At 56.2% G+C, this 26,089-nt stretch overlaps 8 protein-coding genes across 8 annotated transcripts; all 8 read left to right on the forward strand.

Annotated features, from left to right (window-relative positions):
* Positions 1–2,705: 2,705 nt before the first annotated feature.
* Positions 2,706–3,368, forward strand: LINJ_16_0940 (conserved hypothetical protein; the record flags this gene model as incomplete). Its single annotated transcript, XM_001464542.1, has 1 exon — positions 2,706–3,368. One exon carries the CDS (start codon positions 2,706–2,708, stop codon positions 3,366–3,368), a length of 663 nt encoding a protein of 220 aa, XP_001464579.1.
* Positions 3,369–3,639: 271 nt separating this feature from the next.
* Positions 3,640–3,978, forward strand: LINJ_16_0950 (putative dynein light chain; the record flags this gene model as incomplete). The annotated part of the gene is made up of 1 exon (XM_001464543.1): positions 3,640–3,978. The coding sequence occupies one exon, from the start codon at positions 3,640–3,642 to the stop codon at positions 3,976–3,978; it is 339 nt and encodes a 112-aa protein (XP_001464580.1).
* A 317-nt stretch (positions 3,979–4,295) lies between these two features.
* Positions 4,296–5,690, forward strand: LINJ_16_0960 (sucrose-phosphate synthase-like protein; the record flags this gene model as incomplete). The annotated part of the gene is made up of 1 exon (XM_001464544.1): positions 4,296–5,690. The coding sequence occupies one exon, from the start codon at positions 4,296–4,298 to the stop codon at positions 5,688–5,690; it is 1,395 nt and encodes a 464-aa protein (XP_001464581.1).
* A 571-nt stretch (positions 5,691–6,261) lies between these two features.
* Positions 6,262–7,728, forward strand: LINJ_16_0970 (conserved hypothetical protein; the record flags this gene model as incomplete). The annotated part of the gene is made up of 1 exon (XM_001464545.1): positions 6,262–7,728. The coding sequence occupies one exon, from the start codon at positions 6,262–6,264 to the stop codon at positions 7,726–7,728; it is 1,467 nt and encodes a 488-aa protein (XP_001464582.1).
* Positions 7,729–8,441: 713 nt separating this feature from the next.
* Positions 8,442–10,727, forward strand: LINJ_16_0980 (conserved hypothetical protein; the record flags this gene model as incomplete). Its single annotated transcript, XM_001464546.1, has 1 exon — positions 8,442–10,727. One exon carries the CDS (start codon positions 8,442–8,444, stop codon positions 10,725–10,727), a length of 2,286 nt encoding a protein of 761 aa, XP_001464583.1.
* A 4,629-nt stretch (positions 10,728–15,356) lies between these two features.
* Positions 15,357–18,272, forward strand: LINJ_16_0990 (conserved hypothetical protein; the record flags this gene model as incomplete). Its single annotated transcript, XM_001464547.1, has 1 exon — positions 15,357–18,272. One exon carries the CDS (start codon positions 15,357–15,359, stop codon positions 18,270–18,272), a length of 2,916 nt encoding a protein of 971 aa, XP_001464584.1.
* Positions 18,273–21,455: 3,183 nt separating this feature from the next.
* Positions 21,456–22,865, forward strand: CRK (putative protein kinase; the record flags this gene model as incomplete). Its single annotated transcript, XM_001464548.1, has 1 exon — positions 21,456–22,865. One exon carries the CDS (start codon positions 21,456–21,458, stop codon positions 22,863–22,865), a length of 1,410 nt encoding a protein of 469 aa, XP_001464585.1.
* Positions 22,866–25,237: 2,372 nt separating this feature from the next.
* LINJ_16_1010 (conserved hypothetical protein) lies at positions 25,238–26,074 on the forward strand (the record flags this gene model as incomplete). Its single annotated transcript, XM_003392340.1, has 1 exon — positions 25,238–26,074. The coding sequence occupies one exon, from the start codon at positions 25,238–25,240 to the stop codon at positions 26,072–26,074; it is 837 nt and encodes a 278-aa protein (XP_003392388.1).
* Positions 26,075–26,089: the final 15 nt, after the last annotated feature.

Below are 26,089 nucleotides of genomic sequence, written 5' to 3' on the forward strand. Positions count from 1 at the left end.
ATACGCCGGGCGACGGCGCGGCCGGCGTCGCCATTCGGGGGCCCCCTCTAAAAAAGAAACACACACCAACAACGCACACCCCGGGGAGGGGGGGAATGAGAATGACCTTGGGGTGGCGCCCCTACCTCCATGGTTTTTTTAACCCCCCCTCTTCCTTTCCATGGTGGTGGGGTGGCCGCGCAAGGCTGGCTTTTCGGGAACCCACAAATGGGCGTTTGTGTGGCGTTTGGCGTCAAAGAGGGGCCGGCCATAGAGGCCCATTTCCCAGCCACAACCGGCGCCAGCCCCCTTTTGCCAACACCGCGCCCTGTTTTTGGGCCCCAAAGAGCCCCCACGAGTGTTTTCAGTTTCCAGGGCAGAGCAGGTTGTCTATAATTATTTTCCTTTTCGTATTGAACATGTATGGCCTTCGAAAACCGGCAATTTTTTTTAAGACCAAAAACCAGCTGGTTCGACACCCACATGTGCTGGATTCGCATCCTGCATCAAATGTTGCCCGTGGGCTATTCTTTATCCTTCCTTTGCATAGTCGTGTTTTGCTCTTGTGGCTGAGCTCCCCCCCCCAACACTCGCTTTTTTTGTGCCAATGAAGTCCCGTATTGCGTCCTTGCAGAAGACTTCCCCTTAATCCAAAGTAGACGCTTTTCTAAAGGGTGGCATGCTGAAAGCCATGGCTGGTGTTTGTTTTGGCTTCTGATTTGGTTGTCAGTTGCGCGGGCCGAACGCTTTTCAATTCCAAAGCCCGCGGGGAGCCTTGGCACCGCAACCATAGCGAACGGCTCCCGAAGCACTTTCTTTATCCTCCCTTTGGCAATGCTTTGCTTGGATTTCCCATTCGCTGCGTGCAATGCTGCCCGGTCCACGAAGCTTTCGGCGAAGCGTACGCTGAAATGAAAATACTCATCAATTTCAAAAAAGAGCGATGAGAAGCAGCTTGTGGTTTACAACTTCTAGCCAAAGGGGGGGAAAGAAAATAAATATAAGAGGGGGGGCTTTCCACCAACACGGCGGCCCGTTATTTTGGCAGAAACTCTTATCGGGCCCTGGGCTTTCTCTTCTGTTCGCGCTGTTGTGTGTGTGGGTGGGGGGTTTGCCCGATGGCGCATGGATTTGTGGAAGTCAATGTCTGTAATTGTGACGCTTGTTGTGATCCTGACGTATTTCGGACACCTTTTGTTCTAAACCGGGGGCTTTTTTTCACGGCCAACCCGCCAGCGTTGGTGGGGACGAGGTGCGTTTGTCCCCCGTATCGCGGCGCAAAAAGTGAGTGGGCAAAGATGGGTGAAAGGGGGGGGGGGGGTGAAAGAAAATAAAATGCGCAGTTCTTTTTTTTGTTCGCTTTTTTTCTGCGGCTTCTTTTGGCCTTTGCTTCTAAGCCTTGCTTTGCTTGGGGCTGCTTGATTTCACCCCTTCTAAGGGAATGTGCCGCGATCGCTTGGGGGGGGGGGGCTTCTCCAGGATCTTAAAACACAATCGAAGATCGGAGCATGATTTTTGTCACAAAAAGGGTCGGCTAGAGCTTTGTTGCTGGGGAAGACTTTTTGGGGTGAAAAAAAGGCTGTGGTGATAAAGGTCATTTATGGCAGCTCTAAAATAATCCCGCTGGGGCGTTTGATCGCCGATAAGCTCATTCGGGGACTTGTTATTGTTGGCGTGGGGGTGGGTATGGTGAGAAAAGGAAGCAACAGCAGAACACGCGCGAGGCCCATTGTAGAGGGGCTATTTGTACTGAAGTGGTCCACTGGAAAAGAAACAAACACCGGCGCATCTGGAATTGAAGAGGTTTCCCCAAGGGCATATCGTTGCTGTTTTCAAGCCGGTGCAGCTGACTTGTTATTTATTCACTTTGACGCAGCATTTTTTATCTTTTGTCCCCCCAGTGCTTGTCGATGTCTCCTGGAAAGTGTCGGTGTATCTTTTCGTTCGGGCCGCGCTTTTTTTGTCCCTTAGCCGCGGTTGTGCCTTTTCGCCTTGGTCCAGAGGCTCTTTTTCCCCGGCGGCAGGAAGCTGAAGCTAATGTGCGCATGTTCTCGGGTGTATCAGTTGTGAATACTCCGATCTTTTCAGATCATGCCATAAATTCGGGTGAAGGCCGCAGTTGGAGAGGAAGGGGCGCGCCTGCTCTGTGGCTCGAGGGGGCGCCACGGGGTCGGGCCGGGGGGGGTGCGGCAAAAATCGTGTTCTTGGTAGCATGGTGCGGCCCGCGCTGACCTGGTGGGTGTGGTGTTGCCACCCTTTTGAAGGTCTTGTCCCTGCAGAGGGTGGCTGCTTCGAGGTGGGTTGTTTTTTTTATGTTCTACGCTGAAGGGGGGGGGTGGCCGGGTGCCGGGGATGGCGTCAGGTATGAATCGTGGCTGGCTTGACCCTCGGGGCCCCATCTTGCTAAGTGGAGGGTGTATGCAACCAGCGTCGCTGGAGGGTCATGCCTGAGAGCTTTTCGAAGTCGCAACACGAAAGTGCTAGTTTGGCCCAAAGACAGGCTCAGCTAGGGTTGCTTCACAACATGTAATGGCATTTGTGGGACATTGCAGCAGCTGACAGGCTCGCACTCAGTCTTGCGTGGAAAACTGACCACCTGCGTTTGCAGCTCCGCTTGGCGATCCTCATGCTTTTCTCCTCCGTCTGTTCAATCTTCTCTCTCTTTGCAGCTCCTTGCAATACACATCGCATCACTTGAGATCGTTGACGGTGATCCGCTCTCAAAAATGGGACTCAGCGAATCGAAGCCAAAGTTGTCTCAGACGGCAGCGAAGCCGGAGAAGTCGCAAATCACACCTTCTGACAAAGCACGCCTCCAGCTGAAGCTTCAGCGAGACAATGTACAGGCAGCTATTCGTAAGTATGAACGCGTTGCGGACCTGGAGCATGAGAAAGCGAAGGAGTTCATGCGTGTAGGGAACAGGCGCAAGGCGCTATACTGTCTTAAGCGAGAGAAGGCGCAGCAGTCGCAGATCTCTATAGTGACCGACATGTTAGACAATATTCAGCACCTGATCGATACTGTCGAGTTTTCCCAGATTCAAAGGGAGGTAGTCGCGGCCATGAAGGACGGCAAGTGCGAGCTGGACAACCTGAACAAAATGCTTGATATCGATGACATCGAAAGGCTCATGAATGAAGCAAGTGAATCTATTGAAGAGGCTAACCAGATCAACGCTGTACTTAGCCAGCCTCTTGCCGGGCTTCCCGACGACGACGAGCTGCTGCGCGAGTTGGAGCAATCCGCTGGTACACAGAAAGTCGACCAGGAACTCCCCAATCTTACAGTGCCTAGCCATACCCTTCCTCAAAAGGAATCGAAGTTCAAGAGGAAAGAGGAAGAGAACGAGCAATACGGAGATGCTGTACCTGCTCGTCAGTATGCTTAGTAAGCTACCGAGCTCTTGTTTTCAAGAAGCTACTCTGCATTAATATTGCGTGTAGATGCAACAGTGAAACAAAACAAAGGCAAAATTTGCTGCTCCCCATGCTGAAGTCGTGGTATGAATTCAATTCCACTCTCGGCAAGGTGAGAGCCATGGTTCTCAGTGCTACCGATTCGCCGTATGTGCACCTCTTGATTATCTTCTATCTTTCCTTTCCCGTTTCCTTCTTTCTACTCTGCAACGAAGTCCTACAGTAGCATCCTTGCCTAAGCAAATGGATACCAAAATCAAAGAGCCAGAAGGGCCGTGCAACCTCGAATATGTCCGTCGCTACACTCAGTCTCTTAACTACCCGCTGGAGAAGACGAGCGATATGTCCGAGGAGATGCGAGCTGACTGCAAAGAGATTGTGGTCAACGCGTTGGAGAAGCACGAGGATAGCTACGAGATGGCTGCCAAGTATGTCAAGGAGCAGATGGACAAGAAGTTTGGACCTTCCTGGCATTGTGTTATTGGAGAGGGATTCGGATTTGAGATCACCTATGAGGTGAAGCACCTGATGTACATGTTCCATAGGGGTTTCATTGCTATTGTCGTGTTCAAGGGCCTCTAAGGTGGTGTTTATAGCACTTTGACTTCTCATGTATACAGCTTTACGGAAGAAACGCAAGAAATTGAGCTGCCATCTCAGCGGGCCACGGCTACAATGACGTAGGTTCATCTGCGCAGGTTGGAATACTCAGCGCAAAAGGTGTCAGAGATGCCATGGATGACAACTTGTCTTCCTTTCGATTTGCCAGTGCTTTCTCTACGTGTGTGTGTGTGAGCGGAGTATTCGTGAGGCTATGCTGTCATTGTGTCCCCCACTCTCTCTTGTCGTGCGAAAGAACCAGTATCTTTCCGACCACCACGTTTTCAAGTACCACAGTGATGGCCAAGGAGTGGCTGATCTTCGCCTTGGGCACTAACAACTGGCAAGGGTCAGGGCAGTTTGCCCCTGGGTCTGGTATTCTCCACCAAGGACAGCACATTGCCATGAACTCACTGGAAAAGTGCCACTGCTACTCGATTTGGCCCTCTGATCTCCAAAAGACCCCAACGGATCGTGATGACTACCGCGTGTACGAGATTCCTCACCCGATTCCCATCTGCGAGAGTGTCGGACCACAGAGCAGCAAGAGATGGCACTCTATGACCGACGAGGAAGTAACAAGCTACTGCGACAATCTGCTGAAGGAGTGCACTGACTTCATCGAGTACATCGAGAATAAGCACGGCAAGCGTATCAACCTCTTTCTCGCTCATCATTGCTTCATGAATCCTGTGATTATGTCTGAGATCAACGAGCGTCGTGTGGCACAAGGGATTCCGAAGGTGCCACTTGTGGTCTTCGCGCATGGCACAGCTCTCAAGATGTACGAGAATGAAATCAACAAGTTACCAGAGTTTCCCATGAAGTACTACGACTGGATTCGCGGCACGAAGAATATCTTCGAGAGCACTGGTCATGTCTCCGGTGTTTTTGCCGTCTCGGCACCGCAGAAGAATAGCTTTGAAAAGCTGTTTCCACTTTTTCCCAAAGAGCGCGTCGCCATCACACCCTGCGGCTACAACCAGCTGGTGTTCCATCCAATACAAGGGATGACACGCGAAAAGGCTTTCGGCCACATGCCCCAGGTTCTCTACGACGGATTCGATGCCACCCAGCTCTCATCCGTGCAGCGCCACGTGGCTTCTGATCAACGCATCTCTGACGTGAACGCTTACGACAGGGTCGTTGTTTTTTGTGGCCGCTTTGCTCACTGGAAGCGGATCGACTCCGTCCTAAAGGCTGCCAGTATGTGGGAGAAAGAGGACAAGAGGATCCTTACTCTGATCTTTGGTGCCGGCTCTCAGGAAACTCGAAAGCTGTATGTGGACATGGCCTATCAGACGCTGGGGCTGAAAGACACCTTCTTCCTGGGACCTCAGAGTCAGCCTGATCTAGCCAACGTCTACACTGTTGCGGATGTTTCTGTGTTCCCGAGCCATGATGAGCCCTTCGGACTTGTGTTCATCGAGTGCATGGGGTGCGGAACACCTGTGGTCGGTGCCAAATCCGGTGGCCCGCTGGACTTTGTTAACGACGAGGTTGGTGCCTTGGTGGACGAAGGTACAAACGACGAGGTTGCCGAGCGTGTCTATGCTGCGGTGAAGCAGGCTCTCGCGGAGGACTGGAAGAAGACAAAAGGGGACCAATGCGAGCAGTATGCGCTCAAGAAGTTCAGCCTCACCTCGCAGGCAGAATTGATGCTTCAGTTCGTGGAGAGCCACTTTACCAAGTGATACGCTCGTGTGTGAAATATTTCTAGAGAGCTAACGGAACTCGTTCTCTCTGCCTCTTTCTTTTCGCGCCCTTTTTCACTTTCATACACAAACGCCTTGGTTTCATTCGTTACTTTTCATGCAATGGCAAGTGATTCTATCAGTGCGGCCTCTTCTTGGAGGCTGAATGTGAATACTTTGATCTATTTAAACACAGTTCTTTTGCTGGTGATTGTGTTCTTACCTTATCATCGAAAAACAAAAACTGTTCTCTTCCATTTATCACCATTGATCAAGCTCCTGCTTCTCACTAGTGTCCACTCAGCGGCCACAGCTCGATTCTCATCTCGCAACGTGTCTCTTTCCTCATGGCTGTCGCACTGCGCACTGGGAGACTTGCGCTATCGTGCGCGTTCTCTTTCTAGTCGTCAGGTGGAAAAGCAGCAAGTTTTCTACCTCGCAGCCCCACGTACTTGCGCTCGCTCTACAACAGCTTCTTCTTTTACTTTCTCTACTTCATACTTTCTCTCTTTGTCTCGCTTTCCCTCATGTGATTGGCAGAAACTCATTGAAAGTGAAGCAGCTCCAAGCGATGAGGCTTCTGAGCAAAGTGATCGTCGGAACCACCTGCGTCACGATCTTCTGTGGTAGCGCCTACGTGGCTGCAATCACTCTTGCTCCACCCCCAAATTACACAGTAAGCAACAATGACCGGCTGAAAAGTTACGACAAGCTGTCCATCGACAATCTGTACGAGAAAAAGACGAAGTGTCAAGAGTTTTACCTGGGCCTCAGTCGGTGGCGGCGGAAGATGTTACGGGACGAAGGCCTGCTTCGCGGGCGGGTGCTGGAGGTTGGTGCCGGGTGCATGGGAAACTACGCGTACTACCCCCACAAGTACTTCAGTGACGATTCGGAGGTCCAGCGACACTTGAGGGGCATGCTGGGCCGCAGAGACGATACCCAGGCAGCAGGCAGCGGCGACAACTCCACTAGCTACATGCTGCAGCATATTGAGAAGGAAAACCCGTGCGACGAGATCGTGCTGTGCGATCGGTCAGCCGGCATGGTTCAGTCATGCATCGCAAAGATACAGAGTCGGCTGGGCTACACTCCGTATCGGTACCCCGACTACGACCTTGCTGGGATTCGAAATTCGATTGAGGCGCGTGTCCACGCTCAGCACGACGCACAAAGACTGGGGCCCGACTCAGCTGACAAAGCCGCTTTGCGAAAGAGAAAGATTGTGCGTGAAGACGGGACCGTGCAGGAAGTACTGGTGACACCCCTGAGCGGGACTGAAGAGGAGGAGTTTCTGGAGGCAACATCCTCGCAGACGAACTTGGCTGCCGATGCCATAATCGTGCCTGTTCTGCAAGCGCTTGGCACCGGCGACAAACTGCCGCTTCTCTCCAAGGAAGGGGAGACCACACTGGCGCGACGTGAACGCGAAGTTCAGGCACGCGGGGAGTTTCGACGCCGGGTCGAGAGCAAGCTTCAGCGCGAAGAGAGGCTGAGCATGCTCAAGCGTGGACGCGCCGACGTCTCTGCTGCCGATGCTTCAACGGCTGAAAAGAACCAACTGATCGAGGTGCCTCCAGAGCTTCGCGGCGGCAATCGTGAACTTGAAAGGCAGCCCTTGTTTGCCGTAGCCAACTACGCCGCAGAGCAGCTCCCGTTCCCTGACAACAGCTTCGACACTGTGGTGGACATGTTCGGTCTGTGCAGCTTCGATGACCCAGTGCGAGCTTTACGTGAGCTGTCGCGCGTGTGCAAACCGGGAGGAAAGCTGCTTCTCATCGAACACGGAAAGGGCCACTCTACTCGTGTCAACAATCACCTCGATAAATGGGCGCCGCGGCACGCGAAGAGCTGGGGGTGCTGGTGGAATAGGGATATTCGGCGCGTGATTCGCCTGAGCGGGCTCTCTGTGGAGAAGTGGGAAAGCAAGCACTTTGGGACGTCGCACTACATTATCGCAAAGCCGTACAAATCTATGGAGGAGTGGGACAGGTTCGAACTGCAGCGCAAGCAGCAGGCGAGGAAATCTGCCGTTTAGCGGAGCAGCACTGCCTTTTCCGGAAAGGAGGCACAACGTCTCGGCGTGTGCTCGAAGTGGCACAGGTTAGAGCACCCCGGTTGTGTCTCTCAACGTGCCGTCGCTTTCGTACCCAATGGTGTACTTATGCGCCTTCTCGTGCTTGTTTTGTGGAATGATAGGGCACGCGTGTATCGTGCACAGCAGCGCCCGCACGAGTTTCAGTGTCTGAGGTGTGGTACATTATGTGTTTGTTTTAGCTGCCTCGCTGTCGCGAGCTGCACTCACATCTTCGTTTAAAGCAAGAGATCTTCTGAGCGGGGCATGCCTTGTAGCTCTCCCGCAGTGCTTTCCACGAACAGCCCAACTCTTTTTCCGTGTTTCTCTTGCTCTTGTCGCGGTGGCTACCTCTTTTACTGGCGCAGGCAAGCATGGCGGCCTACTGGCAGTCGCAGCACCGCTGCAGCGGCGAGGCCGCCCCCGGGCTTCACGTTCCCAAATGACCCCCCTCCCTCCCCTCGCTGTTCTCTCTGTGCCTTCTCTTGGGCTGCTTCTTTGGCAGCGATTCCTCTCATGCCCCTCTTTCCCGTCCTCCTCTTTTTTTTTTGCTGTTCTGACAGGACGCTAGCGGCAACTGCTGTTGAGTACAGCTGGCGCCTTCATTCACGAATCGACATCCTCACTCTCGCAGTCTTGCTCTTTTCCTCGACACCCCCTTCTCGGACATCGAAGAAATGGCAGTGGCGTACCCGAGCGAGGAAGACGCGAGCGTGCTGGTTGGCTTCACAGAGTTTTTTACACAGCAGGAGGGCGTGCATGCGCTTCTTCGCGTCACCGAGCAAGATGTGCAAACAGTGAGGAGCGCATGCAGTTCTGTGCTAGCGCATCTCAGCAACACAAGCCGGCTTATTCTTGCCTCCATCCCTCTCAATCAGGCAGAGCCCGCTCAGCTTGTCATGGGAAACAATGGCAGAGGCATAGCGTATCAGGTGGGCAGCGTCTATCCTCACGTGCTACAGCACAGCAGTCCTATGGGATACAACATCACCCTGTCCGAGTCTGCGGGGGCCGCACCACCGCTTCTTCACCACCCAAAGTCATTTCTAGGGTCGCAGCTCGACGCGATCGACTTCATGGCGGCGGAGCTGGAAAGCGCCAAGGACACGCTGCTATCTTTGAACGCGAGGTACGCATACTTGTGGACCACGAATGTGGGCGAGCTGCGCCGGTGCATTGCACAAGACGAAAGACGTCAGAAGGTGCAGCAGCCGATGTGTAAGCATGCTCAGATGAGGGCCGCTTCGATTGAGGAGGAGACACAGAAGAGGCTAGCACACAGCCCCACGGATGAAGTGGGACTGAGAGACGCAGCACTTCAGCAGGGTGACGCGCAGGGCATAGCTGAGAGGGCGCCGAAGAAGGACCCTCAAGCAGAGGCGCCCTCTGAGTCATCTGCGCAGGCGCCAACGTACCGCACGCTGCTGGCGCTGGACCCTTCGCAGCTGCCATCGATCCAAGTCCAGCGAAGCTTCATGAAGTTCATTCAGGCGTGCTTGTCTCTGCTAGAGTGGGCGGACAGCGTCTTAGGGCTGCTCTCTGGCAGGGACGATGTACCGAAGGCTGGTACATTCGAGGTGCCGGTGCAGCGGGAGTCGTCGCAGCGCCGAGTCGACACGGCTCGCGAGGCAAGCGAGCAGAGGCCGACAAACCAGGCAACCACATCAGCTGGTGGGCGCCCCGGCACCAAGGCTGTGCGTGTTCTCCGCTACGAGATACGCGACGTGAGCCACATATACGACATGTTATACCAGCAGGCGGAATGCTTCTATCTCCCAGAGTACGCCCTGTATGATGCACGCATAAAGCAACGACTCCTGCATCCGTCCTACTACTACGCCCTGCGCATTCTTATCGAGGACGCAACGACTGAGATGACTCGTCTGGAACACATCGCTGCTTCTCGGCCGGATTTGGTGCGCGCCGACGCTGGCCTGTCGCCGTTTGAAGCGTATCGACGCGGCGCCTTTGTCCCCTACCCTGAGTTCTTAGGAATGGGCGTGAGCCCATCTTTGCCTGCTGCGCACGGCAGGGTAGCCATGGAAAGCGGCGAGCCAGCCAGGATTGTCTTCCGGCCTGCGCTGCCTCAGTTCGCGTTTCTTCGCAACACGCTGCGGGTGCTTCTCAGCGTCTGCATCAACGAGGACGACCTAACGAGTTTCAAGCGCTATGAGGAGTTGTACCAGACGCTTGTGGGAAGCGCCAGGGATGCAGTGGTTGAGCTGCAACACCTCCCAAAGCCTACCCCTCCCCTTCTCGAGCCTGCTGCGCAGAGCATGTTTGGCAATCGACTTGCCGTGACGGCTGGCCGCCCGCGCTACGAGCTAGTATTAGTTTCGGACGAGAGCAGCGCGCAGGAGGCGAGGTCGGGTGGCAAAGTGGCGTGGGTGATATCCGCTGAGGACCGCGGCCGATTGCGCGCCGGATTTGAGGCGTACTGGGAGTTGCGGGACGGCGTGCACTCCCTAAAGCTGTCTCTCGACAAGGACATTCGCCGCAAAGATAAGACTCACCGCACCCGTGTGCTTGACGCGTGCGTTGCACGTGAGAAGGACCTGGTGGCGATCACGGCCCTCGAGCGCGAGCGGGAGCTCCAAGAGGCGGAGCACCGCTCCCGACGTGAGAACGGTGGCTGGTTGGGGGCGGCACGAGCGTCACTGCGGTCACTGGCCGGGATCGCTACCTGCAAGGCCGAGGTTCAAATGGAGGATCTTGGCATTCCGACGCCCCTAGAGCGCGACGATGCTGGTGCTGTCATGACGACCACCTCGCCCTACCACGCGGAGAAAACGTTGCTGCAGGAGAGCGTGAATCGACTCTGGAGCGCTGTGGAGGCGCATGGTGTGCACATGGAACGTGAGTACCCGGGCCTGTTCTACCGCAGCGAGAGGCAGCGTTGGGCAAGTCGTGTCGGCTCATTGATCGAAAAGGCTAACGCAGTCGGCGTGGTCTTCTCTCCTTGAGTGGCGTTCGCGTGCTGACGGAGAGGGTGTTTTGGCTGGCCATTGCGTCCTGAGGTGTGCCCGCTTTTTGTCTACACCTTTGTTCCCCCTCTCCGGCGTAGCGGCCTCCACGCCAACCTCGCAGACTTCGCTTTTCGCGCGCACTGGTTCTCTCGCTTACACTCACACCCATTCTTGCTCATCGTCGTATGCACAGACGGAGATGTCAGCCACAATTCTGAATGACAACAACAAATCAACAGCACCAGCACCGCTCCCCGATAGCCTTAGCGGCTTGTGTTTTGCGACTTTTTCCCTCGCCTCTCGCACAGTTTTTTTTTTGTGTTTGTTCTCTTCCGTGCCAACGTTAGGAGCCGATCTGTCTATTTCACACACGCGTACGTACGCACGTGCAGATGGGCACGCACACAAGCGCAGAGACACACACGCAGGGCACCGGAGAAACAGAGAGCGCACGACAACTACGCACACACACGCACACAAACACACAGAGAGAAGCGCCTAGTCGGTCTTTGTGTTCGTTTTTGTTTCTTTTTTCCTCCCCCTTTTCCCTTCTTCTTGTGCGTCCCTTTCTCCTTCTGCCCACATGCTCTCTTCTGCCCCTCCTTCTGTCTACCTGGCTCGTGGACGCACACAGCTACAGACGCACGTCTTTGTGCACAAACGTACGCAGACACGCGTCTCACGCGCTCATGGTAAGTCCTCCCCCTCATATGACCTCTGTAGTGTGATACGTTGTTCCTCTTTTCTTCTCGATTAGCTTCGACCTACGGTGTTTGATTGTTGCGTGTGACTGAGGGGATGCTTCTGCATAGTTGTGCATATCTGCGTATATATATGTGCCTATATGTGTAGAAACCAATGAAAAGTGAGACATAGGGAGGCAAATAACACCCAACAAGGCGGAAGTTCCGGTCAGAGGTGCATGTGTTGTGTTCTCGGAGAGATACGGCGTTGGCTGTTGACGAGATTCAGTAGGAGTAGGGTCAAGGGTGTTGGTAGTAGTGGGCCAGACGTAAAGTGTCGAAGGATCGCAATCGTTTCGCTGTCTTCATGTGATACACACATAACGCTTACCCGGTGCACCTCCGCTTTTTCTTTTCTGTGACGGGTACGTGCTTTTGCCCTCACGTCTGTCTTGTCTCGCTTCGTGCCAAGTCTTTCGTGCTTGTTCGTGTTCATGTGTGTCTGTGAGGACGCGTGCTGCTCTCCCATGCAGCTCTGTGCCATGTTATTCAGGACGAAGAAGAAGAAAAAAAACGTTTTCTCCCTTTTCGCTGTCTCGCTTTCTGTTGGCGGAGTATCTCTGTTCTACCACACACTTTGTTTACTTGTTGTTTTCTTGCCCGCAACCTCATTCCCTACCGCAAGATGGTGCGCGAGTGAGGGCGTCCGTGTGTGGGTTCATCGACAACGGCAATCAAAACTAGTGGGGGCTATGCGGCTACAAACGAAAAGAAAATCGAGCTGACACGCACAGCGATTTCAAAACAGGAGAGAGAGAGAGAGCGAGGTATCGGAGGGGGGAGGGGGGAAGAAGTCGCAGTAAAGGGCACCAGGTCCACTAGAGATGGTGGTCGCACCTCTTCTTCCTGCTTTCTTTTCCACCACCTGACCAGCGCCACGCTCAAAGCTGGCATGCCTCCCGGGTGCCGACGCGCATCTGAATCGCTTTTCTGATAGCTCCTTGGGCATTTCGGCTAACGCAGCTAGCGCAGACGCACTCCGTGGGTGTGTGTAGGTGGGTGGAGGTGGCGGGCGAGGCATAGCTCTGTTAGGGTACCAGCGGCCGAGAGGGGAGAGAAGGGTCCGTCGGGGGTGTCGCACCCCTTCCACCGTGCGTGGCATGAGCGCTTTCATAAGTCGCATCGCTTCTTCTTTCTCTCGCTTGCTTGTCGGTCTCGCCACCGTTTCAAACACACACACATACAGACACAAACGTTTGCACCGCCAAGGGTGGGGGGCACCGCTGAAACCCTCAGCAGCGCTAGACGGACTGCATAGTGTCAGCGGTTGTGGATCACTGAGACGAAGGCTTCTCCCCCCTCTCTTTACTTTTTCTATCCCCCACAGTTGCGCCCTTTACCTCTCCACAGCACGCTTGCTATGTAATTAAGATGTGAAGGTCTCAAGGAGCTCTACGCGGATGGCATGCCGAATCTGCCTATCACGAGCCTCGTCTATCAGGAGAGCTGCGCTACTTCCAAGAAGGTGGCAGACCGGTCCTATTGAACCTCTCTATATTTTTTCAACGCAGCCTTTCTGCCATACGTCATGAGCTCAACTCTACCCCCCCCCCCCCCCCCCGTCACAGGCCCCCATCGCATGATGCAAAGAAGCCGTCGACACACGCCGGGGCAGCAATGCACCGACTCAGCCATTTTGAGCGCAGCCCCTGCCTCAAGCTTCCCCCCCCCCACACACGCCTAAAAGCGCTTTTCTTTCTCTACCCCAACGCTGCTATGATGGCAACCACCACCACAGTGTGTTGCGCATCGGCGGTCCGATTTCGCCACTTTGTAGGGACTCGAGCCTGTCTACAATTAGGCCCTTCTTTTGCGGCAGCGGGGCTGATACAGTTTCCATAAAATGATGAGAGTGGAGGATGCGCCGCACACGGCTGCCTACACCCGCAACGCACAGGAAGGCAAATTTGTGGAGGACTGTCACTCACACCGAAAAGGAAAGACGCACATGTGCGGCAGTGTCCAACCCTGAGTCACCGCGGCACGGAGGGGACGACGCTCTTGCCCGACCTTTCTCTTCTTCGCCACTCCCTCTCACCTCGCTATCATCCCTTCTTACCCTTCTTTCACGTTCTCTGCCGAATCACGGACAAACCTCGACTACGACGCGTCAACAACAACGAAAACTTGCACGACCGACGCCGGTGACCCGATACCCTACCAACGGTATCACCACACACATAAACACACATGTGTCACACATACACGCGAAGAGCTCAAAGGAAGCGACACTCTGTCTTGTTTCCTGGCGAAATCATAGAGCTTCATCGACGACTTCCTCCTCCCTCCTCCTCTTGTATCGCCCTGCTTCACATCTCTCCGTTCTCCCTTTTTTTTGTACTCTCTCTTTTTACGTATTTGTTTTCGCTCCCTTTGGATAGACGGACGAAAGCCACTCTTGCCCCCTTTCCTATCCCCCTTCCACCACCGCCACTCCCGTCGCCCTTTTCCTGCCTTTCGCACCCCTTCCTTCACTGGAATTTTATCATTGTGTGTCGTGCGCTTATTTATGTTTATTTGTTTTTCTTCGTTCTACCGCCCTCTCTGTCTCTCTGTGTGTGCAGTAACATACGCCGATGCTTGAGCACAGGTGATTCAACGGAAAAAAAACAAGCGAAGGAAAACACCACACGCGTCGCTCTTCCGCTGTGGAAACTTTCTCTATCTCTGCACGTGCTGTGTCGGTCTCGCGCGCACACATACACAGCAGCAGCGGCAGCGAAACACGGCGGTTAAACCCAGGGAAAAGAAAGCGGGTTTATCATCGACGACAGCGTGCGCACAGGCATACGTATACGTTCACAGAAAAGAGAAAAGCGGGCTCATCTTCTCATAGACACTTGAAAAAGAGGAAAGGGCCAAATCGGGAGAGTGAGTGGGGCATTGAAGAGAGCACAAGCGGAGACAGACTCGAGGAGCTGCAGAGAAGTGAGCGACAAGAGCAGTATCGGCAGCGGCAGTGAGGGACTGTTTTCGTTTTGGTGTGTTTAGCATATCTTTCTACCCTTTTGTGTTTTCGCTGAGCGAGCGAGAATCGGGATTCAGGGATCGCAAGGAGCGAAAAAGGGTCCTACGCTTGCATGTGTTGGCGCCTTCGACAACTATCGTCAGTGCGCGTTCGTTTTCCTTCTTCAGTCACTTTTTTCGTGTTCATTACATCCGTTCGCTTCATTGGTTCACTGCCTTGTCTCTCTTCGTTGTGTAGGGGCTGTCTTGCACTCCTCATCTCTTCCACACTTCTGGCCGGCACGAAGAAACATAGAAAGCGTCTCTTTCCCTCCTCACGGACCCCCCCTTTGCCCCTCCGCGTGTGTGTGTGTATATGCCCGTGCTGGAGATGTCGGAGCGCCGTGGTACGTCGTCTGTGAAGCTGGCGCCGCCTGTGCCGTCGCCATCTCCATCGCGCGATGAAGCGAGCGTCCATGATGCACTGAAGGACGGAAAGTTTAGCGCAGAGGGGACCATCGCATCTGTGTCCACGACGGGGTCGTCGACGCCGAACACGAATAACGTGGCCGCTGCGGCCCGCGACGACTCAGAAGGTGTTACGACTTCGTCGCCGAGCAACCCAGCCGGGTCTGCGGGTCGCGGGGCGAGCGTGAATTCGCAAAGCGAGGCTTGCCTCACTCCCTCAGCGCATGTGCAGCCAGTGCAGTTCACCTCACCTGAGAGGCTCAGCGTTGCAGGCAGTGCGGCTGCAGAGCTGGGGGGCGACGAGGTGCTACCGCCTCTCGCGAACAGCCCCGTGCAACACTCGCAGAAGACGACTGAGGCTTCTGGCGCCAAGAGAAACGCGCCTCCGGCCGACGAGGAGCTTGTGGATTCTGCTCCCCGATCGCCCTTCCGGCGTGGCGCCAGTCACGCCAACGGAGCTGAAGATCTCATGCCGAGGGATCGCTTGGTTGCCTCAGCCGCCGCTACCGCTGATCGCGGTGCTGCGCAGGGTACCAACACCTTTCACCCTAGCGCAGGCAGTCCCCACAACTTTACAGTCGGCTTCAACGATTCGCCATTGAACGGGGCGCGACAGGCTGAGGGTCGCGCACGGGCTACTTGTGCTGCTGGGCCCCTGCCACGGTGCCACATCAGTGGTGTCAGCCCTGTGCAGGACACTGCTTCCTCCATGCCTCGCCCGCCGGGAGGCTACGCTTCAGGCGGTGCCGCACCGCGCACTTTTTCCTCTGAGTCCACCTTCTACGACCAGCGCCTCAGCGCTGCGGCGACAACGTCACCAGCCGGTATGAACAGCTCCGGCTACACGCCTTCTCAGCGTTCCTTGGTGCAGTACGTCGCGCCTCCTGGCGACACGGCGACTCCGTCGTACGGTTGCCGCGATCCCGCAACCGGCAGTGATGCCGGCTACAGTCCTAGCCGCCACGCGGAAATCCGCGCGATGCTCATCACAGCGGAGCGTGAGCTGGCCGATATGCGCGAGGAGTGTGCGAAGCGTGGAATGAGGGCTGATACACTCGAGGCTGCGCTGGATCGAGAGCGTGCAAATCTGCGTGCGCTGCGTGACCGCTACGCCGACGAGGCCGCTGCCGCCCGCGAAGAACACGAGGCGCAAACCCGGCAGCTGCGCGATCAGCTGCACGTGCTCAAGGTGGTCTCCGAGAACGCGATGGCTGAGAAGAGCAAGGCGGCCGAGGACGCAACGCGACGCAAGAAGGAGCTGTTGGAGCTGCTGGATCGCGAGCGGGAGGAGAAGAGCTACATTATGGCAGACTACCGCGAACAAACAGAGTCGCTGATCGCAGAGCAAGGACGCGAGATCACGTATCTGCGCGGCGCTCTCGACAAGCTCAAGGGCGAGTACGACGACTTAGCGAAACAGCACCAGGTGGTGGAGGAGGAGCTGGAGGGGTTGCAAGAGAAGGTGGAGAACGTCACGGCGCAGCTCGACAAGGAGCGGTCGGACGCCGCCAGCAAGACGAAGGACCTGCAGGCCAACATGCAGCAGGAATGCCAAGCCCTCACCGAGCAGCTCGCCGCGATGCAGGAGCAGCTGCAGAGGGCTGCCACCCAGCACGCGGCCAAGCAGCAGGCTCTCACCGATCAGCTGCAGAAAGGCGAGGAGAAGCAGCGTGTCACCGAGGAGGAGTACCAGTACACACTCGACACGCTCAAGCAGGCGTACCGCCGCGACACAGACAGTTTGCGAGAGGAGCTGAATCGCCTAAAGGAGACGCACGGCAAACAAGAGGAGGAGCTGCGCCATGACTTGGAGAAGGCTGCGAGGAGGGAGAGCAAGTCCGTCGAGGCTCTGCGGCAGGCGCTGGAGCAAGCGCGTCAGGAGAAGGAGCTGAGCGTGGAGGACAGCTTCAAGCAGCGTGAGGTGCTGCAACGCCAGCACCGTGACAAGGTAGCAGCTCTTCAGAAGGAGCTCGACGCGACGGTACAGCAGCTGACAGAGGAGCGTGAGGCACGCAAGGACCGTGAGGCGGATGTGGAGGTGCTGCGGGTGCGCGCGGACAACCTGGAAAAGGCAAACCAGCGCCTCTCCAACGAACTGGAGACGATCCAGGCAGACCAGCGCAGTCGGGAGCGGTCGACAGAGCAGGCGCACCAAGCCGCCGTAGAGGCAATGCGGACGAAGCTTCGCACGGCACTTACCGATCTGGGCTACGCGCAGGATCAGCTGACGCAGCAGGCGGCCGATGCGCAGCAGCTGCGTGACGAACTAGCGAAGCGCACCAGCGCTCTCGAGGCGGCGAAGGAGAAGATAGTTGTGTTGGAAAGAGCCTCTGCGGACGAGCTCGGCAAGGCGAAGGACACGGCAGTGCAGCGGGAGAAGGAGGCTGCTCAAGTCATCACACAGCTGCGCACCAGCAAGACGCAGCTGGAGGCGGCATGCGAGCAGCTGGAGCGGCAGCTGAGAGAGACGGAGGGCCGAGTGCAGGGCACGACCAAGCAGGTCAACGAAGAGCGCCGTTCACTGGAGGAAGCAAACCGCAGACTGCAGGATGCTCGTGTTGAGGTGGAGGACTTGCGCGCGGTCGTGAATCACGAACGGGAGCGTGGCACCTTTCTCCAGGAAGAAAAGCGACAGGTGGAGCGTCAGCTCGCCGAGGAGAAGCTCTATCGCGAGGAGCTCGAGAACCAATTACACATGGCAGAGCGGAGGCTGCAGGAGCAGCAGCAGGACCACGCTCGCCAGCTGCAGCAGATGGAGGGAAAGCTGGAGGAGCAGGTGCAGCGGCACCACGCGGAGCTGGCGGCTTCCCGCATTGCGGCCGAGCAGGTACGCGGTGAGGTCGGTCGCGCGCGAGAGGCGATTGTGGAGAAGGAGACGGCGTTGCAGCAGATGCGGGAGGAAGTGGGGCGGCTGCATCGCGAGGCCGCTATGCGCGAAGGTGGGCTGCAAGAGGAAATGGAGGATCTTCGGGAGGCGCACGAGGTGGAGATACGCCGTATGGATGAGCTTCTGAACGGGCTGCGCAGCGACTTGGCCAAGTCACAGGCCACGTGCACCCAATATCAACGAGAGCTCTCACAGATGCACCAAAACTCGGCCGGCGCGCGATCGGACTTGGAGATGGCACTGGAGCAGGCTGATGCGGCTCGGGCAAAGCTGCTGGAGGATGCCAAGTACAGGGAGCAGCTGAATCAGGAGCTGCAGGGGACAGTGCGTCTGCTGAGCTCCCGACTCACATCAAACGAAGAGGAGGTGCGCCGGATGCAGGAGGAGCTGGCAGACACGAATAAACGAATTCAAGACGCCCACACGCTGATTGGCCGCAAGGATGCGGCAATCGGGCAGTTGAACGCAAAGTTGCGCGCGTACGAGTCGCGCCACTGAGACCCCGTAGGTTTCATGGCGCGTATGTGTGTGCCGAAGTATTCACGCGCCGTGAGGGGATCAGCTGCTTTTTCTTTCGTGTCGTCTCCATTCGTGACATGTGCTAGACAAAAACAACGGTGAAGGCCCAAGGGAAGAAGAGGAGAGGGAGAGGCTAGGGGAAGGCAAGGTGGCGTGTAGATGCGCTTTACAGCGGACATGCGTGTGATGCGAGACGCGGCTTCCTCCTTCCTGAACTTGTCCTCGCGCGAATTATGTTTTCCTCTTTACCGTGTGTCCGCTGATCGTCTTTTTCTTCCTGTCCCTCTCCGCAGCTAGTTCTCACCTTTTTGTGGTGTTATGGCTGCTGTAGCCGCTCCGATGCGTGTGCGTGTGCTTGGGCACTCGATAGACATATAAAGGACAACGGAAAGTTGTGTATCAGCGCCCCCTCCCCCGACTCTCATTCACCTCACTACAGGCATGAAGGTGCGTAGGAGATCCTCCCTTTGTGTGTGTGTGTGTGTGCACGCGGACTGGTGTGCGCTCGAGGGATCCGGTTTCGCATGACGCTGTTGTAGCGCAAACACTAGACGTATGAGAGCTTCCTCCCCTTCCCGCTTGCACTCCCTTCACGGTCGTCATCACCTTCGCTGATGGCCGTCGGTGATCGGATGCGTAGAGCTGCGCCAGGTAGAGGAGGGGAAACGCGTGATACATCTGATGTGGCCGCAGATCCACTTGTTTTGTCTTCCTACACCTCTACGCCGAGGCCGAAACGCGGTTAACGCTCCAAACAGTTATGGACGAAGCATGGGAATGACCCGCGGGCAGCTCGACCTCATCCTGCTCCTCTGAACCCTTCCCTGATTAACATGCCATGATATCGCTCCCCCTCGTTCTCTTTCTCCTTGGCCGCGCGCACGCCCACGCACATATTAGCACACGACTGCGGTTGCTTGCAACGCACCGTGCCCCGTACCAGCTTTCTCCCTCTCTGTCTCCATAAAGTCTGTGTGTACTTCCGGGCGGCGTATTCATCAACATACGCCCAAACCCCCCTCCCCTCCTCTTCAAATACAGGCGCACGAGCGTACATGCAACATCTCGTACCCCCCTTTCCAATACAGCTCTCCCACTCCTTCTTTTTTCTTGAGAGACAAGCAAACAACAAGACAGACAGACAGACCCCCCCCCCCCCACACACACACATACCACTGAGCTGGAACACTTGGTTTTAGGCTGTAGAAGGTGCTGCTCTCCCGTCTCGTTCAAGGTTTCCTTTCTTGCCCTCCCCTTGACACCGTCCCACCCCCTTTTTCCCGCTGTTTCCCCTCTTCTCTTTCCGACGTTGGCCTTGTGAATCGCCGCTGCGCTTCCGTTGGATGGTTTGCCTTTTTCTCCCTCTGCCGTGCTGGTTGCCCTTGTGCTTGTCTTGTTGCCGCGTACACGTTGACCGTATTTTTGATTTATCCTTTCCTTTTCATCTTCCTTCCCTTTTCTATTTATTTATTTCGACAAACGAGGGGGGAGGGGGCGACACAAAACAGACAAAAGGGGAAGAGAAGCGGCACCCTTGATTCCTCCCGTGGGCATTCTTATTGCTATCATATATCTATAATATATCTATCTGTATATATATAAATATATCCCTCCCTCCCTCTCTCCATTTGTTTATATATATATTCTCGGTGGTTCACTTCTCCCTCTCTTTCTATTGGTTTGGCTTTCACATTCTTCTTTAGCCGCTTCCATCTTGCGTATATATGTCAAACTTGTTTCTTCTGTTTTTCTCTTTTTTTCTGCTTCGCCTGATCTTCCTTTCGCTTTCTCGCTTACTCGACCCAGCCCGCTGGAGGAGGAGACTGCGTTCCGACTGGAGCGCTGGCGCCTGCTTGCGTGTTGTAGAGTGCAAGCGAGCGGTTCTGCTGAATCTGCGTCCTTCTGTGAGTACTTCCCCCCATCGCTCCTTCTGCTCTCTCACTCTCCACGGAGCGTCCCCGAAGTCCCCCCCTTCTCCCTAACTGACAAACGCACAGAAGGTGCCTCAGCCGCAGAAAGTTACACACACACACACACACACACACACACACACACACACACACAGTTGCGCCCACGGAGGGTGTAAGCGCCGGTGTTCGGTAGTCGATCAACCAAATACCTTTCCGTCTTCCCTTTTATTGGATAATACCGTTCGTGTGCTTTATTATTATTATTAGTACATAAATCTATTTTTGTGCACTTGCATTCGCGCTTGTATGTGTGCATACGTGTGTGTACGTCAGCTCCCCCCCACCTCCCACTCTCTCCTTCTCTGTACGCTCATGAAAATAATCCTGGCCGCCGCCACCTGTCACTTTTTTTTTGTTCTGCCCCCTCCCCTCTCCCCCCTCCGATCTTCGTAGGTCGGCTTCTGTTTGATGTGACCTGCCGTGTTGCCGCGGCCTTTTTTTTTCTGCCGGTTTCGGTGTTCGTCTTTCGCTGCTGCTCTTTTTGTTTGTATGCAAGATTAGTTTCCATCTGCCCCCTCCCCCCACACACACTTTTCCCCTCGCCTTCCTTGGCCTCCTTGTTTCCATCTTGCACTGTTTTTCTGCTTTGTGTTTTCTTCTTCGCCTCTCACGCACGTTGCCCTTGTTGCTGCCTGTGGCATCTCCTCTGCTCCGTGAACGGAGCAAGAAGGAAAGTTGCTGGTCTGCTTTCGAGGGCGTACGCATTCTCCTTATTTGTTGTTGTTATCATTATTATTTTTTTTTTGTTTCTTGGTAGCTGTTCAGCATTTTCGCTGGGAGACGCACATCTTAATCGACTCGACGACTCCCTACGAGTAACCCGACGGTAGCGAGCAGCAGCGAAGCCAACGCACACGCACGTCTCTCTGCACACGCGAGTGCCACACACACACACACACACACACACACACACACACACACACACACACTACTGGGGACGGGCGGGTCAGAGGTCTTAGACGACGAAATTTGCCCGATTATCACAGACGCCACCCTTTGTCGGCGGAAGGTGAGGTGCTTTCTCGAGTAGGGAGCGGGGCTTCCTCACCATCGCGGCATTCCCCACTCTCTGCAGTCCTCTCGCACCACCTCTGAGCTGTGGTTTCGGGGGTAAAGTGTGGGCGCACGCACTGCGTTTCCACCAACGATTTAGTAGCACGAAAGCCCGTCAAAGCCTGGTCGGTGCCGAAAAATGTCGACGGCGGGTCGGTACAAGCACGTCGTGAAGCTCGGTGAGGGCACGTACGGCAGCGTCTACAAGGGCACGGAGATTCAAACGGGCAAGGTGGTCGCGTTCAAGCGCATGGTGGTGACTAGCGATGACGAGGGCGTCCCCGGCGCCGCCATCCGCGAGATCTGCCTGCTGAAGGAGCTTCGGCACGACAACGTGGTAGACCTCTTTGAGGTTCTCTTCGAACCGCCCAAGATCACCATGATCTTTGAGCTGTGCGACTGCGACCTGAAGCGTTTCATGGAGTCGAGGCCGAAGCGCTTGCTGGATGCCGAGGCGGAGATGCGGCCCATTCTGAAGCAGATCTTCATCGGGCTCGAGTATCTGCACAGTCGTAGCGTGGTGCATCGCGACATGAAGCCGCAGAACATTTTCGTAAACGTGCGCGCGCCAGACTTTGCGGCGTTGACGGCCTCTCCATCCTCTCGCCAAGATCACCTGCAGCCACCCCCATTCAGCGGCGTCCCGACCGCTGTTGGCGGAGACGTGCAGTCGGCCGCAGGGAGCGATGGGCGTCCAAACCCGTTTGCCGGAGCGGACAGCGTCCCGCCGTGGGAGGCGGCGGCGGCGGCACCGAGTAACACACCAAACCAGCTCATTGTGAAGATTGGCGACTTTGGTCTGGCGCGTGTAGAGGAGATCCCGGTGAAGAAGTATTCGCACGAGGTGGTGACGCTGTGGTACCGCAGCCCTGATGTACTGATGGGATCGGCGCTGTACTCCTATCCAGTCGACATATGGTCCATGGGAGCCATCTTTTTCGAAATGGCAACAAGCAAGGTGCTTTTTAGCGGACGCCACGAGGACGAGCAGCTACTGCGCATGTTCTGGCTGTTAGGCTCACCGACGCGAGAGACGTGGCCGTCCATGCTCTCCTACCCCGGAGCGATGGAGCGGCTCGAGCGTGCATCGCGCGCGGCAGCGGAGCGGCCCGACTTGCGTTTCGGCAGCGAAGTGTACGTGCAGCAGCAGCAGCAGCCGCCCTCCTCGCAGTCCCACAGCGGAGGCCGTGCTCCAGACCTTCTCACACAGATTGCGCACAAGCGCTTCTACCACAGCTTGAAGGCCATTCAGCAGCGAGAGGAGAGCGCTCGCAGCTCATCCAACACGTACCAACTTCCCGTCGAGCTGTGGTTTGACCGCCCGCTGTTCGGCGAGTACATGTCCGCCACTGGCTTTGATAGTTGCGTGACGGCAGAGGGAGTGAACCTTCTGCGCCAGTGCCTCCTGTATGAGCCGAATCATCGCATCACGGCAGCCGCGGCGGTCCGCCACGCGTACCTGCACGCCGTGTCCGTCCCCACAGCCGGCGCGTTGGACGTCCTCATGACCTCTTTGCTGCAGACGATGGAGGCCTGTCACCTGCTGTGATGACTGCGGACTAGTTGGAGAGGGAAGGGAGGGGCTGGCGATGGTCGGCGCCCTAGAGGGAAGCTGCCGCCATCTTTGTGCTGTGGGTGATGTATGAGCACTCGTGATTACGTCCTCGTTTCACGTCCACGCGTTGTATGTATTCCTTTTTGTTTCGTTGTGGTTCTGTAGCAGCTGCTCTGCTTATCAGCGTGCCCCTTCCACACACCATCCGTCTCTCTCTGTGTAGCTCTCCTGCGCTGCGCCACCCTCATACGCTCGCACAAACTCACGAGCATGCAGAAGGCAGAAATGGAGTCGACCGGTGGGCTCTGCATGCACTCCTCGTTTTCTCGTGGTGGCATCCGGCGCACAGTGCGGCGTCGACGAAGATAGAGTCAGCTCCCTTTTCTCCATAGCGAGAGCGAGCGGATACTCTCCCCCTCTATCTCCTCAATAGAACGAAAGAGTCGACAATGGAGGACCACGAGTGACATGCAGGAGCCAGGAATGAGGGCAGAGCGAAATGGCGATGAGGTGCACGCTGGTGGAGGGAGGGGGTATCTTAATCTGCGCCATGCGGCGCGAAAATCGGACAGGGAGAATTGGGAGAGAGTAAAGAGCGGCTCTGCTTCTCCTTCGCGTTTGAGGGGGCGCTCAAAGGACGCTGTAAGGCGACATCGCTGCTGTGCGCAGAGGAGCACCACACCTGTCTTGTGTGGCATTCTCTCTGTCTTCCCCCTCCGTCGCTTCTTGTGCGGCTGCGGCGTCAGAGGAGGGAGGTGTACACGCCATCACACGTAAGGAGCACTTTGTAGAGAGAGAGAGGAGCAGAAAACAAAAAGAAGTGAGAAGCGCGTGAACTGAGAGCACTCCAGAGAAGAGGAAAAAAAAACGCGTCAGGGAGAGAGGGCGCGAGCACCTTCGCACACTTGCATCTCCGCCCCTCTTCCCCTCTCCCTACCTCCTCCGTTTCGTTTCTCATTCTTGTGTTTGACCGTTTCGCTGTCCACCTGTTCTTACTATCACCCATGCCCCCGCCTCTTACCTATGTTTTTATTTGCTTCGGATTCTTCATTTTAGTTTTGTTTCCCCGTTTCGGTCAGTTTTCAATGCTGTTTCAGTGGCTGTAGATCTCTCTCTTGCCGTTCTCCTCTCTCTGCGCGTGTGCGTTCTTGCTTCGCTGTGCGGTTTCTCTCTATCCGTGCTCTCTTCTCGCCTCCTCATCTCTCTCTGTATACGTCTTGGGTTGCTGTCTAGTGTTCTCAATGTGTGACGTCTGTTGTCCGCGCTCGAGTGTGCTGCGTTGTGGTTGTTCTCTCTCGGCTGTCTCTCTATCTTTCCTTCCGCTTGTGGTGGCGCACGTTCGCTGCTGACGCCGCCGTGGCCCCCCCTCCTCTCCCCCCTTCCTTTCTCTTCCCCACCGGCGCCCATTGCCCGCATACTCCGTAGCTTCGTCGTGCCTTTGGCATTTCTTTTTTTTTCTCGCTCCACCGTTCTCTCTCTCCTGTCTCTCGGCCCCCTGCCGCTGTGCGATCCACGGCGTAATGTAAACGGAGCACGAACACACACGAACACACACAAGCAAGCAGACGGTGGAAACGCTGCTGAGGAGTGCACAGGTGCTCTTAGGCGTGAGCCTCTCTTCAGCGAAAGGGATGCGGTGGAATGTCCATCGACAGGCGGACGAGACAGCGCCATATACCGTGAAGTGGACCGTTGTGTGTGTTTGCATTTCCATGTGTCGGGGGTTGCACGCGCTGAAGCCTTTGGTTTGCTTGTCGTTGCCCGAGCGCGCTGGTGACAGCCACCGATTTCCGCTGCGCATACATGTCGCCTTCTCCCCAAAAAGGCGCGGCACCTTCTTGCCCGGCGCATGCTTGTCTGCGTGTGTGCGTGTTCAAATGCGCAAGGCCGGAGTAACGAGAGGAGTGAGGGAGGAGGGAACCTGTCCGCTGACGAACCGCACCGCGTCTGCTCCGCTTCTAGAAGCAGGTGGGCTGCCCCTCGCCCTCAGTTTCACGTAACCTAGTATGCCGGACGGCTCACCCTCCCATCTTCTTTCTGACGCCTTTCTGCCTTTCGGGGCTTCGCTGTGGCACTCAGGGCGCAGAACCGCTTCTGGGCACTGTCTTAAAGGTACCCAGTCTTCATCAACTACTCACCCACCTCCATCAAAAACCAGCGCGGTGACCTGCAGAGGATCACTTGCACTCTGATGCCGCCACATAGCCGCCCGCGAGTCCTTACCGATGTGGCGGAAGCGGCCTACATGGGCTCTCAGGCCCTGGCACCCCACACGACAAGCACGGCTACCTTCAAACTGGCGCGCACAGCGATGCTTCCGAAGCACCGTTCTCGCCGTCTGTGTGGTTGCAACCGTTCTGCTCCTCATGGTGCATCGCCCGCCCACCTGTGCCACTGTTCCTGGGATTTGCAGCGCCACTACGGAGCTAGCGACCGGTGCAGCGGCCGTGGCCAACATTGCGAGTACCTCTCACCCATCCTACATCAACATCCTACACTCACAGGATCGGCGAACGGCGCGGCCAGCGCCCGTTTTCGAAGACGCCGCGAGGCAGTACGAAGAGGGCGAGTACGTCCCAGAGGAGCCGCACCTCCTGCCTGGGCTGCAGATCCAGCGACGCACCTTCACGCCGGCGGAGCTGCTTGAGCGCTTCGGCGACACGGACATCATCTACAGCTTCGTCAACGGCAGCGAGGCGAACCACTGCTACCGCAAAGTCATGTCGATGTGGTGCTTACCAAAACTACGGCACCTGGAAAACGCGACGTACTGGGAGGGCGGTCGCCTCCCTCCTGCGTGGCAGAGCATGATGGCGAGCAACACGCCGACGTGCCTGCCTCCCTACCTGCGAAATGCGTACGCCAACATTCACTCGACGCGCGACTTCGTCGCCATGGTGGCGGGTAACGCACGGCCTGGCATTGGCGATCGCGAGACGGACGAGCTGCGGCACAGCCTGCGCAGCGTGGAGCAGCACGTGCGGTGGCACCGCGGCCGCGTGGTGATGGTGTCGCCCGGGCACCACCCGACGTGGGTGGACGGCGCGAAGAACTTCCTTGCTGGGATGTGCGGCGGTGCGCGCGTGCAGGCGCTGCGGTCGAGCGGGACGCACCTGCGCGTGACGACTGTGCACCAGGACGCCGTGATGCCGTACGGGATGCGGCTGACGGTGGACTCGCACGTGATCGAGCAGCACCTGTGAAGCGTGCGCAACATG

The sequence above is a fragment of the Leishmania infantum genome, chromosome 16, assembly GCF_000002875.2.
Source record: "Leishmania infantum JPCM5 genome chromosome 16".
NCBI classification, from domain to species: Eukaryota; Euglenozoa; class Kinetoplastea; order Trypanosomatida; family Trypanosomatidae; genus Leishmania; species Leishmania infantum.